This window comes from Cricetulus griseus, chromosome 2 (genome assembly GCF_003668045.3).
Source record: "Cricetulus griseus strain 17A/GY chromosome 2, alternate assembly CriGri-PICRH-1.0, whole genome shotgun sequence".
NCBI lineage: Eukaryota > Metazoa > Chordata > Mammalia > Rodentia > Cricetidae > Cricetulus > Cricetulus griseus.
In genome coordinates this window covers 61158281-61181446 of record NC_048595.1, presented here as the reverse complement: position 1 = coordinate 61181446, position 23166 = coordinate 61158281, and the positions used below count along the sequence as shown (strand labels likewise).

The 23166-nt window shown below is 42.0% G+C and overlaps 1 protein-coding gene across 3 annotated transcripts in view; it reads left to right on the top strand.

Moving 5' to 3' along the window:
- Positions 1-2774: 2774 nt before the first annotated feature.
- Positions 2775-23166, top strand: part of Dennd4c (DENN domain containing 4C) — a 106271-nt gene continuing 85879 nt past the window's right edge. For all 3 annotated transcript variants that reach the window (XM_027400383.2, XM_027400382.2, XM_027400381.2), the window contains exons 1-2: positions 2775-3067; positions 18799-19120. In XM_027400383.2, coding sequence (XP_027256184.1) covers positions 18816-19120 — 305 coding nt within the window. In that variant the 5' untranslated portion in view covers positions 2775-3067; positions 18799-18815. The remainder of the gene's footprint in view (positions 3068-18798; positions 19121-23166) is intronic.

Here is a 23166-nt window from a genome sequence, read left to right as displayed (position 1 = left end):
GTTCTCTTTCAGCTTTTAAATGCAAATAATTTATTGATTTTGTAAGAATTTATTCCATTTTATGTGTATATGTTTGCATGTATTTGAGCATTTATTTGTATGTATACCATGTTTGTGCAGGTTATCACAAATGCCAGAAGAGGGCATTGGGTTCCCCAGAACTGGAGGCACAGGTGGTTGTGTATCAGTTTCTGTCTCCAGGTTCTTGCCCTGTTTAGTTCCTGTCCTGACTTCCTTCAATGATGAACAGTGATAAGGAAGTATAAGTCAAATAAATCCTTTCCTCCTCAAGTTGCTTTGGTCATAGTGTTTCATCACAACAATACTAGCTCTAAGATAGCCTGCTTTTTAGAACCCAGGACCACCAGTCTAGGGTTGACCCTACCCACAAGGCTGGGCTCTCCCCTAACAATCACTAATTCAGAAAAATTTCCACAGGCATTTTGCATACAGCTGGATCTTATGGAGGCATTTTCTCAATTGAACCTCTCCTCTGCAGGCTCTAGTTTGTGTCAAGTCAACACAAAACCACCAAGAACACTGACTTTATTGCTTTTTAAGGGTTTTTTAGTTTTAATTTTAATTTTATTTATATGTATGCCTGTGTGAATATGTATATGTACGTATGTGTAACATTGGAGGTCAGAGAGGGTGTTGGATCCCCTGACACTGGAGCTATCGGTGATTGTGAGTCTCTGGACAGGGTGCTGGAAATTCAATTCTGATCCCCTGGAAGAGCAGCAAGTACTCTTAAAATACTGAGTCATCTCTCTAGCATCCGTTTTTTCATTTTTGTCAGTACCAAAGAACGGGCCTGGGGAGAAAAGGGAGGCCCTTTCATGCCTGAGGGCTAATGATACATATCCAATAACACTTTCTTTCAGAGCTAGAGATCCAACCTAGGGTCTCATGTGGGCTAAATAAGTTCTCTTCCATTAAACTAAACCCATCACTCTATTTAAATATTTTGAAAGTATTAATTTTCACTTTGGTGAGGAAGTATACGAAGTCCACAAGTTAGGTTTTCCACTAAGAATGTCTTTTTAAAATCTCTGCTGTCTAGATTGTTACTGTTAGGATTTTTCCAGGGCCCCAGACTAATTCCTAAGTTGTGTTAATGGAGCTGCAGTTATACTGCTAAGTGTTTCTTCTTGAGTCAAATTCAGACTGCTAATGTGGTTAGGAAAACAGTGTGTACAGAAGTCAACGCAAAAAATTTTCAAACCTGCAGTAAACTTCAGAAATAAATCGACAACCAGGCATGTATCAATCAGACTTAATGTTCCACTTTTTAGAAAGAATAGTGAATACGGAGTACTTCTGAGCAAAATGATCATTTTGTATATGAATAATAACCAGATATGAATAAATCTTTAAAATAATTTAGTGAGGCCGGGTGGCACTGGCGCACACCTTTAATCCCGGCACTCAGGAGGCAGAGTCAGGTGGATCTCTGTGAGTTCGAGGCCAGCCTAGTCTACAAAACTACAGAGAAACCTTGTCTCGAACAACAGAGCGAGAGAGAGAGAGAGAGAGAGAGAGAGAGAGAACAGAGAGAGACAACAGAGAGAGAGACAACAGAGAGAGAGACAACAGAGAGAGAGAGAGAGAGAGAGAGAGAGAGAGAGAGAGAGAGAGAGAGAGAGAGAATTTTTAACTGCTTACAAAGGAACGCGCGCGTTTCATTAAGGCATGTTCACACATGTCTGTCATTCCTTATACGCTGTTTCCCCTTCCCCCCAAAATCTTATCAGTTGTAATTTCAATCAGCTGCGGGTCACTGGCCAATCCTTTTTGCCAGGAGGAAAAAAGCTATAACTTATTTTAAGACGTTAATTCCTTGAAAAGTTGATACCTTTAAAAAGTTGTCACCGAGTGGTGGCGCACGTCTTTAATTCCAGCAATGGAGGCTCTCTAAGTGTTAGAGGTCAGCCTGGTCTACAAATAGACTTGCAGGACAGCCAGGGCTAGAGAGTGAGACCCGCCCCCAACAAAAGTCAGAAATACTTTGCCAAAATTGCATTACAGGGAAGACAGAATGTGTACCTACATATCTAGGCTACCTTTGGAAGGCCTCAGGGTACCGATTATTTTAAAGAGTTCTACGCGAAAGCCAGCGCAGCTAAGATCTCTCCAGAGGTCTGTGGCTGCTTGTAAAGGAGCAGCCCTCCAGTGTCACCAGGACTTTGGAGTCACCCAGTTATGAGTGGAATTTCCAGTCTCTGCTAAAGGCGAACTGCGTGTCTCGCTTGGCAATCTTTTCATTGACCTTGAACTACTCAGTATCACTTTTCCAGTCTTGGAAAGCTCGAGCCCGGAGAAGCAGCGGTCACCTGCCCCAGGCCACCGCAATAAACACAGAGCGTATGTAGGGGAGGCTGCAAGCAGCGCCAGGAGCATTAGCCATCTCTCGCTTCGGGGTCTGCGGGGCCGGGGTCAGGACTGTTATGAGTGAGCCCCGAGGTCCGCCAGGATGGGTCCCTCTGCCAGGAGGAGGGGTAGGATACGAAAACCCGGCCTGCGCAGCCAAGGAGCTCGCGCGGCCCGGCACAGGCGCAGGGGCGTGGCCTGAGCTCAAGGCTTGGTTCAAGTCTGGGGGCGTGGGTCAACTACTGGGCGGGGCCTAACCATGGGGCGTGGCTCCAGAGGGGGCGGGACCGACCTCGGACCCCGCCCTCCCCGCGCCCTTTCCACCGCCCCCGCAGAAGGAAAGGGAGAGGGAAGAAGGGAGGGAAAGTGGTGTTCTGTGGAAAGGGGCGGAAGGAGAGGAAGGCAAAAAAGAAAAGGGAACAGAAACATGGCGGTCTGCGGTCGGGATAGGCTCGCCGCGGGCAGCGTCTAGACATCGGTCCTCCTGCAGCGCCCGTGCGCGGCCCGCGAGCCCCTCGGCCGGCAGTTGCCTTCGCTGCAGGCTGTGCCCCTCGAGACCCGGCCGCGCGGAGGCGCAGGCGCAGAGGGGCCGCCCGAGTCCCGGCCCTGCCTGCTGAGGGTGCCCAGGCCGCGTAGCCGGCGCTCTCTCGTCCCAGGAAGCTGCAGTGTCGGGCCGTCGCTGACGGGGCTGGCGCAGGTGAGTCCGCACCACCACCCCTCCTCTGCCTCCCGCGCCGCCTGGCCGCGCAGGTAGCGTGCGGCAGCGAGTCAGAGGAGGGGAGCGGCGGGCTGGCCGGCCTAGGCTCTCAGCGGGCGGGAGGTCCCCAGAACCTGCGGGCTGCGGCCGGAGGGCCTCGTGAGGAGCGCCTCAATGCTGGGCCAGGGCCTGGCCTCTGCCGCCGGGGTGGGGCGGGAGCGGGACTCCGGGGCCCTGGCCCGGCCGGCGGGTTGCCGAGCGGTGGCGGTGCCTCCAGGGAGCTGGGGTGGAGCGTAGGGGTCGCTGACGCTCCGGAGGTGGAGGCACCCGGGCGCAGGCAGGTGCCGCAGGTGAATCCAGGGCATTTCCTCGTCTGCCGGACTGTGGCCGATGCTTAGGGCTGCCTTGTTGGGGATAACTTATAATAGGAAGGCTCCATTCAGCTCCGGAGTGACGAAACGCAAATAAAGCCAACTAATGAGCCCCTAGTGCCGACTCTTTGAAGAACTGTAACTTTAAATCATTGGAGATGCTGTCACCTCTCCCCCCTCCCTCCCCTTTTTTGTGCTTCGTAGGCCGTTTCCCGAAGAATGTGCTTGGAGAGAACAAATAAGGAATGACCCAGTTTTTAAAATGCCCCCTCCCTTTCTTCCCTCACATTTTGTTGGTTTCACACGGGAAAATTTAGGGCAGTTACCGTAGTTACTTCAGCAAATGTGAGGGAAGGTGTCATCTCCCTCAGCTTGTGCTATTGTGCTTACAGAGGTTGTCATGCACTGAGCCTGAGCAGTTAGATACTGAGTCTGCTTAATTGTGTGCAGCTGGAGTTTAGAGGGTCTCACACTCCAGTTAACCCTAAGATAGGTATTCCCTTTCTATCTCTCTGTTTCCAAAGAGAAATAAGATAGAAAGGATCCTTAGGTATAATGTGCTGTTGTCAAGTTTTCAGTAAACATTTGAATTGAGGTAATCATTTATATTAAATTACCTCAAGTCTAGAACGCTTTGTGTGACATTTCTGTAAACGAATTGCAAAAGGAAAACCTTTCTTTGTATCTCAGTCATTATAACCATAAAAACCCGCTGTGTTTTCTGCTCGGTTCCCCATACTAATGTTAAAAAGTTGGCAAACTGCCTTCTTGATGTACAACTGGGAACTCAGAAATAAACTTAGATTTGTGTTTATGAACATGACCTGTCTCTTATTGGATTGCTTTGAGTCTTTTTTTAGTTAGTGGCAATAGATTTTCTGCTATTCAGTCTACTCCCCACCTCATGGTGACTCCTTTGATATAAAGTAATTGATTGAGATTAAGGGGTCTAATCGTCTTTATTACCTGTTTTAGTGAAATAATCCCTTGTCATTTGATTTTTGGCTGGTAGTACTTTGCCTGGGGTGTCAGAAATGTTGATGTCTTTGTATTTTAACAATTTATTCCCGTGAATTTACTCATTTGTAAATGAGTTCATTCTGGGAATAAATAAAGTATTTTATAGTATAAACTTGAGTTTGTAGGTGAAGAAGTTGGTGGAAAAGTTGTAGATAGAGACTTTTTTAAAAGTTGTAGATAGAGACTTTAAAAAAAAATTTTTTTTTTAAAGCAGATGTTTTAAGTTACAAGGAACTGGCATGTTGTGCAGGCTGTAACAATTCATGGTTCCAGATTTGGATGGTTATTTGGGCAGGTGATCTTTCTAAGGAAACACGTTCAGCATCTGTAGTAAAAGGCAGTGTGCTACTTATGCATGGAGGATTTTGCATGGTAAATAATGACAAGGCAGCCTTGCTTTTGTATATCCGCTAGCCAAGACTGAAGCATCTCATGTTTTCATTGGTGTTTCCTGCCAAGACAAATACCATATTGGCTTTGCTGCTCACTTTCAAAGTCATGTTTTCATCTTGTTCTTGCATCTCAAGTGCAGGTTGTAAAGTGAAAAGGAAAGCCGCTGAGTCAGTGGCAGAACATCTGACTGTTCTGATGTGAAAACAGAATGTCTGTTATAATTAGGACACAAGTTTTCATAGTACACAAGTTAGAATGTTACCTCTTTTGGGAAGGTGCCTCACTAGCTGTGCCTTCTTTCAGGTTGTCAGTTTTAGAGATTGGTAGCAGTGGGATGGATGTCTTGATGGAATGGGATGTTCTTATGCAGTTAAACTTTGGGAAGCCAGGTGTAGTGTTGCACATCTCTAATCGCCCCAGCACTTGGAAGGTCGAGGCAGGATGATTGTGTGAGGCCAGCCTCACTCACTACTCAGCAAACAAGTTAAATGCCAGCTTGGGTTAAGTGGTGAGACCATGTTTTGGAAAAAAAACAGAGCACCAAAAAAGAGAGTTGAAAATTGGGGAAAGAATTTCATGTATTATAGCCTAGTAAAAGAAGTCTTTTAGCCTCATAGTATAAGGAATTCCAAATTTAGATACTTTATTATTTGAAATTTATAATAGTATTTGTGGGAATTCTCTATAATCCCCTTGCCTTTGCCTCAGTGTGAGGACTAAAGGCAAGCATGAGATATCATGCCCAGTTTGAAACTTTTTTTTTTTTTCTTAGCAAGTCTTACTGTATAGTTTAGGCATGCTTGGAACTTGCTGTGTAGACCAAGGTGGCCTCAAACTTGCTGTTGTCTCCCTACCTGGGCCTCTTAAATTCTGGGAAAGGTAAATACCTAGGGAATCTAGAACTTACTAAACTCTTCTGCCTCCTCCTCTCAAGTGCAGGGATTTCCGGTCTTCATCACCTGATATAAACTTATATTTGACTTCCAGTTTCTCTTAGCTTTCTTTTTTTCTTTTTTTTCTCTCGAATGCTCATTTGTAATGTTTGCTAAGAAAGCTGTTAATACTTTCTCCTCCCAAATTGGTATGATTTTTTTTTCCTGTTTTACTACTACTGGTTAGATTACAGTGGTGAAGGAAATGGAGTATAATTCTCATGCATGACTTCTTTGTGTTACTGTTGTGGTTTTTTTGTTTTTTTTTTTGGTTGAACCCAGAAACTTATGCACTCCAGCTCACATACATAGTTTAGAAATTTTAGTGGCCCTACGCTGAAACATGTAACAATAAATGGAATTAAATAGCTGGGCTTGATGATCGGCACATGCTTGTAATTCCCAGTAATTAGGAGGTGGCAACAGGAGGATCAAAACTAGCCTCAGCTTCAGAGTGAGGTTGAGGCCAGCTTGGCTGTTGAAGATCCTGTCTCAAAACAAAATAAGGGCCAGTGAGATGGCTGAGCAAGTAAGGCACTGGTCTGCTCTCCAGCCCTAATGACCTGGGTTTGATCCCTAGGTTCCACGGGGTAGAAGGAGCAAAGTGACTCCTGCAAGTTGTTCTTTGATCTTTATGCATGTGCTGTACCACGAGCATCCACCCACATACACAAAGAAGTAAATAATAAAAAAAAAATAGACAAAAAACAAAACTAAACAGTAACAGCAAAAAGCTGGGCTTGCCAGTAATCCTAGTCCTTGGGAGGCTGAAGTTGGAAGATTATGAGTTCAAAGCTAGCCTGGGCTATGAGAATATCCTGTCTCAAAAAAGCAGTAAAGAAAAGAAAAACAATAACGATTGGGGGAGGGGGGTGAAGAGGGAAGCAAAGCATAGAAAAATTTTAAGGCACTAAAACTACATGTGAGACTATAGTAATAGATTATGGACTATTCATTGGTTCAAAGCCATAGAATGTATACCACCCAAAGGGGCCCCTGATATAAATTAGAGACTCTGGGTGATGACATTGTGTGGATGCAGCGGATTAATCACTTATTAATTAATCCAGAAGTACTCTACTCTGAAGGCTCTGTTTATAGTGGAGGTGGCCATGCACTGGTGAGATTATGTGGGAGCTATAGTATGTATGGCTGGGCTAATTATCACAGTCTAACCTTGGCTTCTTGATCTCCTGCCTCTGACTCCCTACTTGTAGGATTACAGGCTCTCAGTTTTTGTTGATCTAGCTTGTTCTCTGTTGCAATTGCTTGCACATTTAGTAGTTCTAGCTCTTCTGACTCTTCTGCCATGGACAGGCACTGAGCGCATTTGGTACATATACATATAGATAAGGGACTAAGACACTCAGACACATGAAGTAAAATAAATCTTTTTTAAAAAGTTATGAATAAAAATCTCCATTTGCTTCCCTCCAAAATCTTTTGTTCCTGTTTTTTGTTTATTGAACGAGATTTTTATCCCAAGCTGGCCTGCAATTCACAATCTGCATGGACAGTTCACTTTCTTTAGCCTTTTGAGTGCCATGATTACATGAGGTTTGTATTACATGAGTACATGAGGTATATACCACTAAGCAAGCCCTACTTTCCTCTGGAAACTTAGAAGCCTGAATGAATAAACCTGAAAAGTTTTTTGTTTGTTTGTTTGTTTTCATAAGAGGAAGAGAGGGAGTTTAGATCCAAACACATAGACCTATTACAATGAACCGAATGTTGCTTGGGAATTGGCTAATGGAACAAAACGAAAGGTAGATGTTTTCCCCCTAAGGTTAATTTTTTTTAAGGGTGCTGTCATTGAATTTGGAGTCCACTTTTACATGGTTATCATGTACTTAAGCATTTAGCTAGATTCCCAACCCTGCATAGGAAATTTTAATATATACAGAGGTGAATTATTCAGAGACTAGTGAGATGGCTCAGTGTATAAAGTTACTTGCTGTCAAGCCTGCCAACCTGACTTTGATCCCTGCTTCCCACATGGTAAAAGGAGAGAACGGCTCCTGAAAAGTTGTCATTGGACCTCCACATGGATGCTGTGGCAAGCTTGTTCCCCCCCTAAAAAAAAACCCAAACAAATAAATGTTAATATTTTAAAAAAGAATTATTCAATAATTTAACTTTTCTATAATGAATGAATGATATGGTCACATTTTTTATTCTGTAGACTATAACACAGTGGTAACCATAAGTCATATTTGAGGTTTGTGGGTCTCTCTACTTTTCAGACAAAGACTTAGGCTTTCTTCTCTCTTATAAAGCATTTCCCTCATCGCATGACAGTTCTTTCTTTTCTTTTCCTGGAAGACTATATTCTCACCTATAATCCCCAGCATTTTCTTTAACTAAAAAATTGTATTTATGGGTCTTTTGTCAAAATGTAAATCCCCTGGATTTCAGTTATAGAGGTTGTGAGCTGCTATGTGGTGCTGGGAACAAACCCAGGTCCTCTGGAAGAGCAGTTGGTGCTCTTAAAGGCTTAAACACAGAGTCCTGTCTCCAGCTCCTATGTTTTTCTTTTCTTTTTGAGACAGGGTCTCACTTTGTAGTCTAGGCTGGCCTAGACTAGAAAAATCCTCCTGCCTTAGCCCCATACCTGGCTAGAAGTGTTCCTATTCTCCAGACAGGGTCTCACTGTGTAGTTCTGACTAGCCTGGAACTTTTATAGACCAGGCTGTCTTGAGTTTACAGAGATCAATAACCCAGCCTCAGCTGTCTCTGGGGTGCTGAGATTAAATATATGCACTACCAAGCCTGGCTCTTTTTTGTTTTTGTTTACTGATGTTATTATTTTAAAACTTTCTCATGTGCTTGTGTGTGTATTGTGGTATGCATGTGTTTGTGTGTGTGAAGCACATGTATGTGTCGGTGTGTGCAAGTGTGTGTGTGTGAATGTAGAGGTCTGATGTCGATATCAGGAATCTTCCTCAGTCATTCTTCCACCTTTTTCTTTCAAGGCAAGATCAAACGAAGAACTCACACAGCTAGTCTCAGTGGCCTGCTTACTTTTGGGATGCCATCTCTGACTTCAGAGATTGGGATTACAGGATAGCTGGAAGTTTACTCAGAGTTTACATGGGTTCTGAGGATCAAACTCTTGCCTATGCGGCAAAAACTTTAATCACGGACCATCCCTGACCTTTTTTTAACAGCAAGAGGGGGAGGGGAGGGGAGGGAGAGTAGGGAAAGTGTGGGAGGAGATGGAGGGGGAGGAGGGAGGGAGGGTTGGTGTGTGTATATGAGTGAGAGAGTAGGTCATAGGTTAAGACAATTTGCAGGAATTGATTCTCTCCTTATACCATGTGAGGCCTGGAGATCCAGGTTGTCAGGTATAGTGAGTGATACGTGCCTTTATCTACTGAGCTATTTCACTGACCTATTTGTTTTGGATTTTGAGACATGATCTTTCTTTCTAGTCCAGTTTGGCCTGGAGCTCCATATCTCGTCCAGGCCAGCCTCCAATTCAAGATCCTCCTGTCTCAGCATTTTGAATGTTGGAGTTCTAGGTGTGCTCTCTCTCACCAGACCAATGTTTTTTTGCTATATAATTTTCTACTCAGGACTCATTGAATGAGGAAAAAAAATAAAAAGGGAAAGGACATGACTGCTCCTAGGTGTGGTGGAAGAGAAAGTTTGTTATAGATAAAAGGGAGAGCATAGCCAGAGGCAGGGACATCTGGCAGAGTGGGGAGTGGACATGACCCTGAGCCGTGCGAGAAGGGGCAGGGAAGGGGAGCCAGGTGCAGCAGCCAGGAGACCCAATGGTGAAGGGCTAACCAAAGTGGTGGGATTATATAGGAAAGGGCAGTTGCAAAGAGAATCCTAGGGCTGGAGAAGTTTAGGGTAGTAGGTGGGGTATGCCAGCCTGTAGGAAGACCCTGTAACAGGTAGGGACTGAGGGGTGCTGAGAGAGCCTGGAGCCAGATCCACTTTGATATGTTAAGTAGGCTCCTCAGCCTTTTATGCTGGGTTTGAAACCTAGCACTCTTGAATCTGAATATATGATTATTAAATGTTTATTTTTTGTCATTCCTGCTATCCAAAATATCTGTTGACATTCTTTTGTGAAAAGTCTTTTTGCCCTTCATTTTATAGGACCAGAATATATTATATTATTATATATTGTATAATTAATATATTTATAACTCATTTCTACTATACTTTTTTTGTATGCTAAGCATGGGCTTACTCCTGAGTCATATTTCCAGTTCCTGCCACCAATTTTGATTCAGAGATCATCCACAGTTTGTCCTATGGGAGACTCTTTAAGTTAGTTCCTGTGACTGTTGACAGGACCCCATTAGTGTTAGAAGTGCCTTTTGTCCTTTGCATGTGGCATTCTGGGTGTACCAAGTATTTTCCTTGACTCACTTCAGCCTTGTCATTTCTCTAAGGGGCCCTGCCCTGGTGTGTTACTGTAGGGGTGGATTAAGCACTGTTTGTTTTGGTGACACTGCTTCTGGGTGTGTTTTTAAGCAATCAGAACTAGGAGGGACATACATAGAATTTTTTTTTACTTCTTATATCTTATGTGTATCTGCATTTGGGTATGTGCATGAATGCAGGTACCCATAGAGGACATGATAGGGTGTTAGGATGTTGGATCCCTTGGAGCTGGAGTTACAGATGTTTGTGACTCTCCCCCTGTGGGTTCTGGGAATTGGACTCAGTTCTCTAGAAGAGCAGCTGGTGCTTTTAACTGCTGAGCCATCTCTAGAGCAGTGTTTCTCAACCTTCCTAATGCTACAACCCTTTAATACAGTTCCTCTCATGTTGCGGTGACCCCCCCAACCATAAAATTCTTTTCACTGCTACTTCATAACTGTATTTTTGCTACAGTTATGAATTGTAGTGTAAATATCTGTGTTTTCTAATCCCCATTTTTTAAACCCCTGCTCTAGAACCTATTATTATTTGTTTTGAGACAGGACCTCTTGTTGTCCAGGTTGGCTTCTACATCTCCAACCCTCCTCTTTTTTTCTCTAGTGCTGGGATCATAGGCATGTGCTCCCATGTCTGGCTTGTATAGAAGCATTTTGAATAGGAACCTCCTATCCATTTATGGTCCTTCTGCATTTATCTTGAGTCCCTGCCTGCCTGAGTCTGCTATTCATCCACTCCTGTTCTCTAGATTTAATGTTCTAAGCATTTTTACTGAAGTGAAACTGTATTGCACATGATTGTCTGTGACTAGCTTCCACTTAGTGGAATGTTTTCAAGGTTCGTCTTTGTGGTAACAGGTGTTGACACTTCATTCCTTATTATTGTTGAATGACACCCCACTGTATAGATAATTATATGTAGGTATCACATTTTGTCTGTTCATCAGTTGATGGACATGTGTGCTGTTTCCTTGATTTGCTTGTTTCTGTTGCTTCTGTCAATACTGTTCACATGCATATTAATAAATTAATAAAATTTATATATATATTTAAGTTATTGGGACAGGGTTATTGGCACGGTTGTTAAAGTATTTGCTTGCACAGCAAAGGACCTGGTTTCTGCTTCCCAGTATCTACACATTAATAAGCCAGGTGTGGTATTGTGCTCCCATAATCTCCAAACTGAGAAGGTAAAAATGGAAAATCCCTAGGGTCTTGCTGCCAATCTACTCAGTTGGTGAGCTCTAGGTTCAGTGACAAACCTTGTCTGAAAAATAAGGCAGAAAAACAATTGAGGAAGACACCCAGGATCCACCTCTAGTCTCCACAAGCATGTGTTCACCTTCTCATGGATACTCCCTTCCCCCAATAAAGAATGAAATCAAGCCAGGCGTTGGTGGTGCACGCCATTAATCCCAGCACTCGGGAGGCAGAGGCAGGCGGATCTCTGTGAGTTCGAGGCCAGCCTGGTCTACACATCGAGTTCCAGGACAGGCTCCAAAACAATACAGAGAAACCCTGTCTCAAAAAACCAAAAAAAAAAAAAAAGAATAAAATCAAATTCTAGTGATGCTGTAGATTGAACTCAGGCCTTCTCTCATGCTAGGCAAGTGATCTATCACTGAGATTTATTCCCACCCTTAAAATGTTCATTTCTGAATAATTTATAATTTCTGAATATTTCATAGATTTATAGGAAAGTTGAAAAGTTGTTTCCTGGTAACATTTTATGTTACTAGTTGGACACAGTAGCTCCCAGCACTCATGAGGCGGAAGCAGGAGCATTGGCCATGTTTTCCATACCAGGCTGGGACACATAATGAGTTGCAAAGTGAGACCCTGTCTCAAAAATCCCACATAACTCCAAAATAAAACATTTTACATTACTATGGCATAATTGTCCTACTAATGACATTGACATTAACCAAAGTCCAGACTTTAGTTTTACATCAATATACATTAATTTGGTTTTAATGTTTTTATTGGCATATATTATTTGTACACAATAATGTTTCATTTTGACATCCTCATACATGCATATAGTGCATTTTAATCCTATTCACCCCCATTGCTTTCTTGTTTTCCTATTGTTGGCCTAATCTCTTCCTTCCTCCTAGCCTTGCATCTGTTTCTGTCTTTTTAGTGACCTAACGAGTTTAATTAGGGTTGTTTACAGGAGCACAGGTAACAGGTTTACTTACAGGAACGACATTGAAGAAAATATCTTTCTCCAGCAACTGTCTGTAGCTCCCGTGGAGTGGGTTGGACCTTGTAACTCCATCATCCCTCCATATGGGATGTTGGTGGGTCTGGTCTTGTTCTGGAAATCACATCTTCTGAGGCTTCAGGTCATCACTGGGTGATAGGCTTCCACCCCAACACTGCCCCGCAGTGTCTTTCTACCCGTTCTTTCCTTGTGTTCCTAGCCCTGGAGTGGTCGATAAAGATGGCCTGTTTCTTAATGCCTAAGCATTCAGTAGTTGCTTAGTTTTGGCTTGCTTGGATTTCTTGAGTCAGAACCTTGCTGCTTAACCCAGGCTGGCCTCAGCTTCCTGAGTGCTGGGATTACAGACTAGATTAGTGCCACCACATCTGGTTTAATATGCCTTTTCTAGTCTCAGAGCCATGTAAGGGCATGGAATTGCCTTAGCATGCATGTGCTAGAGTTGTGTATCCACACTGGTGCTTCTAATTTCATTCTAGTACACCGACTCTTCTTCACATTCCCCAAATCTGTATCCTTTTTCTTACAGCAGGAATTCTGACTTCCAATGATTGTTCACTTACAGAATAATTTCAAAATTATTACACCAATATCACCATGAGAATCCTAAAAACAAAACAAAACAAAAATGTAAGGATCAAATTTTCTTTTTTAGTTCTTCTTGTCAAAGTACTGTGTTTAAAAATAAACTTTATTATATATTAAAAACCCTTGCAAATAAAAAAAAGTCACACACCAAAATTAACCAGACCCAGAGTTGTCCTTTTTAAATTTCCCAGACATGTTGTTATATTATCAGTTTGGCTTATGAACTGTAGTGGTAAAGTTAATTGCCTCCTCTTTTAGCCCTTTCCTCTTGCCTTGAAGGGGTCTCCTGAAGCCCAGGTTGGCCTCAGAATCAATCCCTCCATGAGACTGGCCAGGAACTCTTGATCTTTCTGCTGCTACCTCCTTTCTGGCGTTGCAGGTACAGGCCACCAAGCCCAGGTTGGCTCCTGCCTCCTTCTTTCTTTGAGAGTTCACTAAGCAGTCCTGGCTGATTTAGAACTCACTGTGTAGACCAGGCCAGGTGATCCTTCTGCCTTTGTCACCACACCGGGACATCTTGACTTTGCATAACATTCAAAAAGGGAAGTTCTAGTTTTCCCAAGGGGATTTGTCGGTTAGCAACAGGATTTATCCAATTAGTAGTGGCTGCTGCATCCTCTTCTTTCCAGGCTCTTTTATCCTGCCTGGCTTTCGATTTTCTTTTTTTTTTTTTTCCCTCCCTCCTCCCCTCCTCCCTCCCTCCCTCCCTCCTCCCTCCCCCCTCCCTCCCTCCCTCCCTCCTCCCTCCCTCCCTCCCTCCCGAGATAGGACCTCACTCTGTTAGTCTTGGCTGACCCGGATGAAACTTACTATCTAGCCCAAGCCCCTCTCTTTACATTACTCCTGTGTAAAACTTGGAGCCACAGATACAATAATGGAGAATATCATTGTTCTGTCAACTGATTTTGTTTGAAAGGACTTCAGTTTTATAGTTCTCTGATACAGGAGGCATAACTGATTTTGATAGAGCTGTCTAAAGGAAACCACTAAGCCCTGTTTTACATTGCTTAAATGTAGCCAATAACTGATAAAATGGTACTTTCCTTGATTGAAAAAAAACATCATTCATTTTGCATGGTGTGAGAACATGCAGATAAACTTTGAAACTCTGAAAGAAACCTTTTTATTACAATGAGAGGAATTGTATGGATGACATTTAGTTGTGTAAGTTGAAGCTAATAGTGTTTTGTTTACATTAATGAATTTCTTGGGCATCATGTGTCGTGGCACACGCCTTTAATCCCAACACTTGGGAAGCAGAGGCAGGGGGATCTCTGAGTTTGAGGCCAGCCTGGTCTACAGAAGGAGTTTCAGGTCAGCCAGGGCAACACAGAGAAGCCCTGTTTGATGGAAGGGAGGGGCTAGTCAGTAAGAAGTATGAAATTAAGTTATGAAAGATTATCTTTGTTACATTGGAGATTGAATAATTAGTAAGCCCCATAAGTTGACTTTTACACCTTTTAAAAAAAGCTTTGCTAAAGCTAAATGGCTTGGGAGGCTGAAGCAGGAGGACTAATGAGAGTTTGAGGCCAGCCTAGGTTTCAGAGTGAAAACCTGTCTTTAAAAACCAAACAGAAAAGCTTTTACTACACAGCATTGGTCAGGGTTTAGAGCAAAGGGAGTCCTTGAACATTGTTATAAATATGGGAACTTAATAGGGGAGATTACTCAAAAATTATATTAAAAATAGAATCACTATGTGGACTGGCAATCATACTTGTAGTTATCTAGTCAGAGTAAAATTGCTATCTTGAGGCCATACCTATACCCCACCCCCACCCCATGCTCATTTTAGCATTATGATAGCAGCAGGGTATGGAGACAACTTAGTGTCCTTTAGATGAAAAAATAAAAATGTGAGTTACGCATATACAGAGAAATAGTGTCAGCTGTAAAGTAGATGTAGTCTGAAGTGGTCATGGTAAAGAATTAAGTGTCTGGTATTTGGGCATTTCAGGGGGTGAGACAAAGAATAAAAGGATTGCTGTGACTGAGTCCCACTCCTCAAAACAAAACAAAACCCCAAATATATAAAAATATAAGTACAGGGCTGGAGAGATAGCTTAGCAGTTAAGAGCACTAGAGGCACTTCAGAGGACCTGAGTTCAGTTTCCAGCACCCACTCCAGGCATTTCAAAACAGCCTGTAACTCCAGCTCAGGGGAATCCAAATACCTCTAGCCTTTCAGGGCTTCTTTATTCATGTGCACATACCCATACACAGATACATACATATGGATACATCATACATACATACATATATACATTTTTGGTTTTTCAAGACAGGTTTCTCTGTGTAGCTTTGTAGACCAGGCTGGCCTCAAACTCGCAGAGATCCCCTGCCTTTGCCTCCGGAGTGCTGGGATTAAAGGCATGTACCACTACCGCCTGGCATCAGATACATACATTTTTAATGCTTTTTAAATTTTGATTTATTTTTATATGTATGGATGATATGCTTGCTTGTGTATTTGTGCTCTACATGCATGCATTGTCTTTGGAGGCGAAGAGGATGTCAGATCCTTTGAGGCTGGAATTACAGACAGTTGTAAGCTGCCCTATATGTATGCTGGCAATTGAATCCAGGTCCTCTGCAAGAGTGACCAGTGCTCTTAACCTTCGAGCCGTCACTCCACCCCCCCCCAATAATTTAAAAATAAAAATAAATCTTTAAAAAATAAAAGAGGCAGAGGCAAGTAGATCTCCAACAATTCAGAGTCACTTGGCCTACTACAAAGTTCCATGCCAGCTAGGGCTACATAATGAGACTCTGTTTCAAAAATCAACAGCAACAAAACTTTTTAAATCTTTCATTGTCCTGTCCCACCCATTCCCACTGATCCCTTTTGTTAACTGCTCTAATTGGCAGGTGAACTTGGGAGAGAAGGCCTAAAAATGGGGCTAACTCAAGTCTGGTGCATCAGGCAATTTATACTCTGAAGGTTAAGAAGAATAACCTGGATAAGTATGAAATCACAAGAGGCTGCTCCTGACAAAAACATGTTTTAATAGAGGAATATGAATAACAACAGCTGAAGTAAAGTCACTCCTATCCCTCACACCTGGGAGGGGCACTAAAGTGTTCCAAGAACAATTCTGGGTTTTGAAGAAATTGAGATCACAAGACTCTAGTGTGTTTTCTTGGATTTTTCTCACAAGTGCTTAGAATTCTCACAAGACTCCATTCTTGGACCGTGTTCTGACACCCTTCTTCCAAATTAGCATCCCTTGCATTTTGTCCTCTCTTTTTTTTTAATTTTATTTATGTTATGTGCATTGGTGTTTTGTTTGCATGTATGTCTGAGGATGTCCAATCCTCTGGAACTGGAGCTACTGACAGTTGTGAACTGCCATGTGGGTGCTGGGAATTGAACCCGGGTCCTCTGAAAGAGCAGCCGTGCTCTTAATTGCTGAGCCATCTCTCCAGCCCCATGTTTTGTCTTTTTTAAAGACCTATTTACTTTGTGTGTTTGAACGCATGTATGGGTATGCACCATGCCTGTGCCTGGTGCCTGCAGAGGTCAGAAGAGGGTATCAGGTCCCCTGGAACTGGGAAGCAAACCTGAGTCCTTTGCAAGAACAGTAAGTGCTCTTAACTACTGAGCCATCCGCTTCAGCTGCTCCCCTCCATACTTTATGCTGCTATCATAATGCTAAAATGAGCCTGGTGGGTGCAGGGTAATCACCTCAAGATAGCAATTTTACTCTGGCTAGATAACTAGAAGTAGAACTTGTTATTTAATATATTGTAATGTGTTTGGTATTGAATGCAAAATGTATGTAATTTGAAGAAACTCAATAATTTGAAGAAATTCAATAAAATCTGAAGAAATTCAATTATGCAGAATGTTTGTCTTAAAATAAATTGGAAAAAAATGAGATGACAGAATAGATCAACATGGTTAGGAATTGTTAAATGAAGTAGGGGTCGTTGAGAAGCTCAAAAACAATGTTCAAGACATTTGGGATAGTCCAAAAATGAGAATAAAATATAATAAATCTAAATGTACCTACATTAGCAGAGTCATGGAGTAACTATCATTAAATTCCTCCATTAAAAAGTTCTGTACTCCTTTGCCCAGCAAGGTGTCTTAAATATGATCAAAATACATTGTATACATGTGTGAAAATGTCATAATGAAACCCATTTTGTGTATAATTGATATGTGCTAATAGAAAACTTGAAAGATAAATAGATAAAATGTACAACTCAAATTTAAAATGTGCAAATCTTGGAGGGGACAGGGACTCAACAGCTCCTTAACTGAGGAGCTGTTGATAGTTGATGACTTCTGGCAGACAGAGTCAATTTTCTTTAAGGGTTGTGGCTCCTTGCAGGTTTACACATTGCAGTGCATGGCCTCACATCCCTGAGTATGTGGGCAGCACAATTTGGACTCAGCATTTTATTTCTGAAAAGAAAAGAAAAGACACCAAGTTGAGGAGGTGGAAAGGAGATTCTGGGTAGATCTGGAAGGAGTCAAAGCAACAGCTAGGGATAAGTATGATCAAAATACATTGTATGATATTCTGAAATAATTAAATCAATATTATATTAAAAGACACAAATCTATACATTTGGAAACCATTGCCAAGTCAAGATAATGAAGATATCACTATTTTCTCCTGATACTGTCTTTTATCAATGTAGCCTCTAAAAACTAATTAATTGAGACAGGGTTTCTCTGTATAGCCCTGGCCATCCTGGGACTTCTTCTGTAAACCAGAATGGCCTTGAACTCAGAGATCCACCTGGCTCTGCCTCTCAAGTGATATTAAAGGTGGGTGCTACCATGCCAGGCTTTTATAATTTTTTTAAATGTGTGTCTGTGTTTTGCCTACAAGTATGCCTTTGTTCTACTTTGCCATGCAGTGCCTTTGGAGGCCTGAAGAGGGCGTCAGATCCCCTGAGACTGGAGTTACAGATGGTTTTGAGCCACCATGTGGGTGCTGGGAACTGAACCCAGGTCCTCTGTAAGAGCAGCTAGTGTTCTTAACTGCTGAGACATTTTTGCAGCAAGTTTCTAAAATTTATATGGGGCCAGGCATCGTAGGTGGTGCATGTTTTAATTCCACCACTGGAGAGGCAGATGCAGACGGATAGAGGTTAGCCTGGTCTACACAATGAGTTCTGTGCCAGCCAGGGATACATAGCAGACCTTGTCTCAAAATAATAGTAATAGAATCATATATGCGTTTTGTTTGTTTGTTTGTTTGGTCTGGTTGTTTTCACATCAGTCATCCCATATTATTACCAAATCAACAGCTCATAAATCTTTACTGAATAAATAGTAGTGTGTATGCGTTCATTTTTTGTGGGTAGGTGTGTGTGTGTATATGTGCATGACATATTGTGAGTGTGGAGTCCAGAGGACAGCTTGTAGGGGAGTTGGCTCTCTTCCCTTGTGGGTTTCAGTTATCAAGCTGAGGTCATTAGGATTTTGAGGCAGATGTTTTACCCCTTGAGCCATCTTGATGGTCCCTTTTTCCAGGTTTTGAAACAGGGTCTTACAGTGTAGTGCTGGCCTCAAACTCAAAATCCTCCCGCTTTAGCTTTCCAAGTGCTTAGATTACAGATTGAGCCACCACACCCAGCTAATGGTCTTAAAATAAGAGCTATAGGTGTATGAAATTGTGTTGCAAATGAACCAGACTTACTTTATTGTAGATAAAAGCTGATAAGATTATAAAAACCTATAGAATGAAGTTTGATTCTGGTAGTTGATTATTCCTAACTTAAGGATGTCTTAATTTTGATCAGTATTAACTATTTCCAACTGTTGATACCTTTATTTCTCTTTTAGGAAACAGAACAGCAGTCATGATAGAAGACAAAGGACCAAGAGTGACAGACTACTTTGTAGTGGCAGGTCTCACCGATACATCAACTCTTTTGGATCAAGAAATAAATCGTATAGATAATAAATCAACTGGCCCTAAAGCTCCAATTACAGACATTGCAGTTATTATCAAATCAGCTGGGGAAGCTGTACCGGAAGGGTACACCTGTGTTGAAGCCACTCCATCAGCACTCCAAGCAAACTTGAACTATGGAAGTCTGAAAAGCCCAGAGCTTTTTCTGTGTTATAAGAGAGGGAGAGATAAACCGCCCCTTACAGATATTGGGTATGATCAATTTTTTTGTTATGGTAAAGGGAATTAAATTATTTAAAAATAAAAAGAGGTACATAGTAGTAGAAATTTGGAGTTTCTGGTAGTTTTATATCTTTTATTTCAAAATTAAGTTCAAGGATATATTGCATAATTTTTTTTTTTTTTTTTTTTTAAGGATTGTTTTGAGACAGGGTTTCTCTGTGTAGCTCGGTTGACCAGGCTGGCTTGAAATTCACAGAGATTCACCTGCCTCTGCTTCCCGAGTGCTGGTATCAAAGGCGTGTGCCACCACTGCCCAGCTCATAATCTTAATTAGTTATAAAAATATGAAGAACTGTGATAAAAGACACTGTGTTTAAGGGCCTGTTTGCACTGTATGATGGGTGATTATAAACCCAAGTACCTTTAGAAAAGGGCATTCCTTTAAAACCAAGTGTGATGGCTCATACCTGTAATCCAAGCACTTGGAAAGTGGAGGCAGGAGGATTAGAAATTTGAGGTCATCCTTGTTTGTATACCAGGTTCAAGGCCAGTCTGGGCTACATGAGGTCCTGTCTCAAATATCAGGGTAAGGGGACATCATTTCTCCTCCCTTCCTTTCTTTTTAAATTAGGGAGTGGAGATGGGCCAGGTTTGCCTAACATACAGGTTCCTGGGTCCAATTCTCAGGACTGCTTTAAAAGAAAAACAAAAGTGAAAAAAACAAAAACAAAAAACATAGGTTCTGCTTGTGTGAGAAAATGCATGACACTTGTTTTTTTGATTCTCGCTCCAATTCTGGTAGATGATGGCCACTTGTGTGCAGTGCTCTACAAATGATGGCAGAACAAAATTGCATTGTGTTTCTCTATCACATTTTTCTTTTTACCCATGCATCTGTTGATGGGCACCTAGCCTTACATCACTAATTGGCTTTTGTGAATAATGCTGAGATAAGCACGAGTATACAAGGTGTCACTGTTGTATGCTTACTCTGATTCCTTTGGGTGTATATGCAGGAGTGGTCCAACTAGGTAATGTGGTATTGTTTTTAATTTCTTTGAGTAATTTCCATATAGTTTTCCACAGTGGCAGGAATAATTTATATTCCCACTAACAGCTTAAGAGGGTTCCTTTCCCCCTTACTCTTGCTATATTTAAGTTTTCTTGATTATAGTCATTCTTGCTGGAGTGAAATGGAAACTTTAAAAAAGATTATTACATTTTATTTGTGTGTATATGTTGGGGTATGGTGGTGTCACAGTTTACATGCAGAGGTGAGAAGACAGCTTGTGTGAGTCATTTCTCCTCTACCATGGAGATCCTGGGTGTCAAACTTAGGCTAGGTGGCATTTACTGAGCCATTAACTGACCTTGGGTTAATTACACTAGGTATTTTCTTTGTTATACAGCTTTTAATTTTATGAAGTCATGGTTGCCAATTCTTGCTGTTATTTCTTGAGCTATTGGAGTCTTATTGAGAAAGTCATTGACTATGTGTGGTGTGTTCCCAAGTGGTTTCATTTAGTGCTTTCAATGTTTGAGGTCTTATATTCAAAAATGTAATGTATTTGTAATTGATTTTTGTACAGTGTAAGATAGGGATCTAGTTTCGTTCTTCTGTATATGGTTTTGCATTTTTACTGGCAGTATTTATTGAAGATTTCTTCCCCCACCCCTATGTGTGTTTTAGACATCTTTGTCAGGCATCAGGTAGTTGAAACTGCATGGGTTCATTTCTAGGTCCTGTATTCTTTTCTTTTTATTTTATTTATTTATTAATTTATGTATTTATTTTTGGTTTTTCGAGACAGGGTTTCTCTGTGTAGCTTTGGAGCCTATCCTGGCCTCGAACTCAGAGATCCGCCTGCCTCTGCCTCCTGAGTGCTGGGATTAAAGGCGTGTGCCACCAACGCCCGGCTGTTTTCTTTTTAAAAATTACTTATTTATTTTTATGCGAATTGATGTTTTTGTCTGTGTAAGGATATCGGGTCCTCTGGACCTGGAGTTATAGACAGTTCTGAGCTGTCATGTGGGTGCTGGGAATTCAACCCCTGGTCTCCTGGAAGAGCAGCCATTGCTCTTAACTGCTGAGCCATCTCTCCAGTGTCCTAGGGTCCTATATTCTCTTGCACTATTCTAGTGTCTACCTTTGTGCCAGAGTATAAGTATAGATCATACTGTCTGCAAATAGGGATAACTTGACTTCTTCCTTTCCTGTTTTTATCCCTTTTATTTAAATTATTTTCTTACATTATTGCTCTGGAATAATAAGTTCAATACTTAATTGTGTAAGAGAGAAAAAGAGTTGACATTCATGCCCATTGTCTGGTTTTACAGAATAATGCTTCCAGTGTTTTTCCTCAGTGTAATGTTGGCTCTGGGTTTATTATATAAAGAATACCTGTTATTATTAGTTCTTAGATTTTGCTATTATTGCTTTTTTTTTTTTTTTTTTTTTGAGATAGTATCTTACTTATTGGCCTGGAACTTGCTATATAGACCAGGCTGACCTGGAATTCACAAAGATCCACTTGCCTCTACTTCAGGAGTGCTGGGAATTAAAGGCATATGTCACTAAGCCCAGCTTCCTCAGGGCTTTTATTATGAAGAGATGTTGAGTTTGGGCAAAGGCTTTTTTTTTTTTAATCCATTTTGATGATCATTTGATTTTGTGCTTTATTTATGTCCTACATTATGTTTATTGACTTGCATATGTTGAACCATTCATTCCTTTCTGTAATGAAATCGTTGTTACTTTTGTGTGTATATGTGTCTGCTTGTGCATATGCAAGCACTTGCTCGTGTTGCAGTGAGCCTGTGTGTGTGGGGGGGGCTGTCACACACATTCAGGAGTTGATCCTCTCCTTCTACCATGGATAACAGGGATCCAACTGATTTTACTTTGTAGCTCAGGTTGTGAAACTCATTATGTGGCCCAGGCTGGCCTTGAACTCATGATAGGTCTGCTTCTGACACTTAAAATTGGTTATAGGTGTGCACTGCTGTTGTTCTTCATTATCTAAGACTATTTATTTGACATCCATCCATGATATGTGAATGAAAAAAAAAAAGAAAGAAAGAAAGGAAGCCAGGTGGTGGAAGGAAAGGAAGCCAGGTGGTGGTGGCGGTGCACGACTTTAATCCCAGCACTTGGGAGGCAGAGGCAGGTGAATCTCTGTGAATTCGAGGCCAACCTGGTCTACAAAGCTACATAGAGAAACCTGTCTTGGAAAAACCAAAAAAAAAAAAAAAAAAAAAAAAAAGAGGAAGAAAGAAAAGAAAGGACAGGACACGACTGCTCTTAGGTATGGTGGAGAGGGAAGTTGTGTTTTTGTTTGTTTTTGGTTTTGTTGTTGCGTTTTTGTTCTTTTGAGACAGGGTTTCTCTATGTAACAGCTCTGGCTGCCCTGGATCTAGCTCTAAACCAGGCTGACCTTGGACTCACAGAGATCCCCCTGGATTAAAGGCGTGTGCTACCACTGACATTCAGTCCAGGGGAAGTTTATTGTCGATAAAAGGGAGAGCATAGCCAGAAGCAGGGACATCTGGGAGAGTCCACAGTGGACATGACCAAGCTGAGCTGGGCCGTGTGGGATGTGTGGGAGGACAGAGGGGAGAGGGGAACTAGGTGCAGCAGCCAGGAGGCTGAAGGTACAAAAAGGGGCAGGTAACCCAAATGTCTGGATTATATAGGGAAGAGCCTCTAGGGGAAGTGAAGGGCAGCCCAACCCCTGGTCTGGAGAGTTCAGGGTAGAGGGTAGGGTATGTTCTGATCCCTATCCAGTAGCTGGTAGGGACTGAGGGCTGCTGGGAGAACCTGGCTGCCAGCTCTGCTTTGATATGATAGTCACCTCAGCCATTTCTGGGTTTGAAACTTAACAGCATGCATTTAGAGGTTAGAGAACAATTTGAGGGCATCAATTCTCTCTTTCTCTCATGTGGGGTCTGGGGATCAAACTCAGGGCTTTAGCCATGGCAGCAAGTGTTTTTACTCACTGAGCTATGTTGCTAGCCTCTCATGTTTTTATCATTATCTTCCTTTTAGAGCTAGCTACCTTTGGTATATTCCAAAGGCC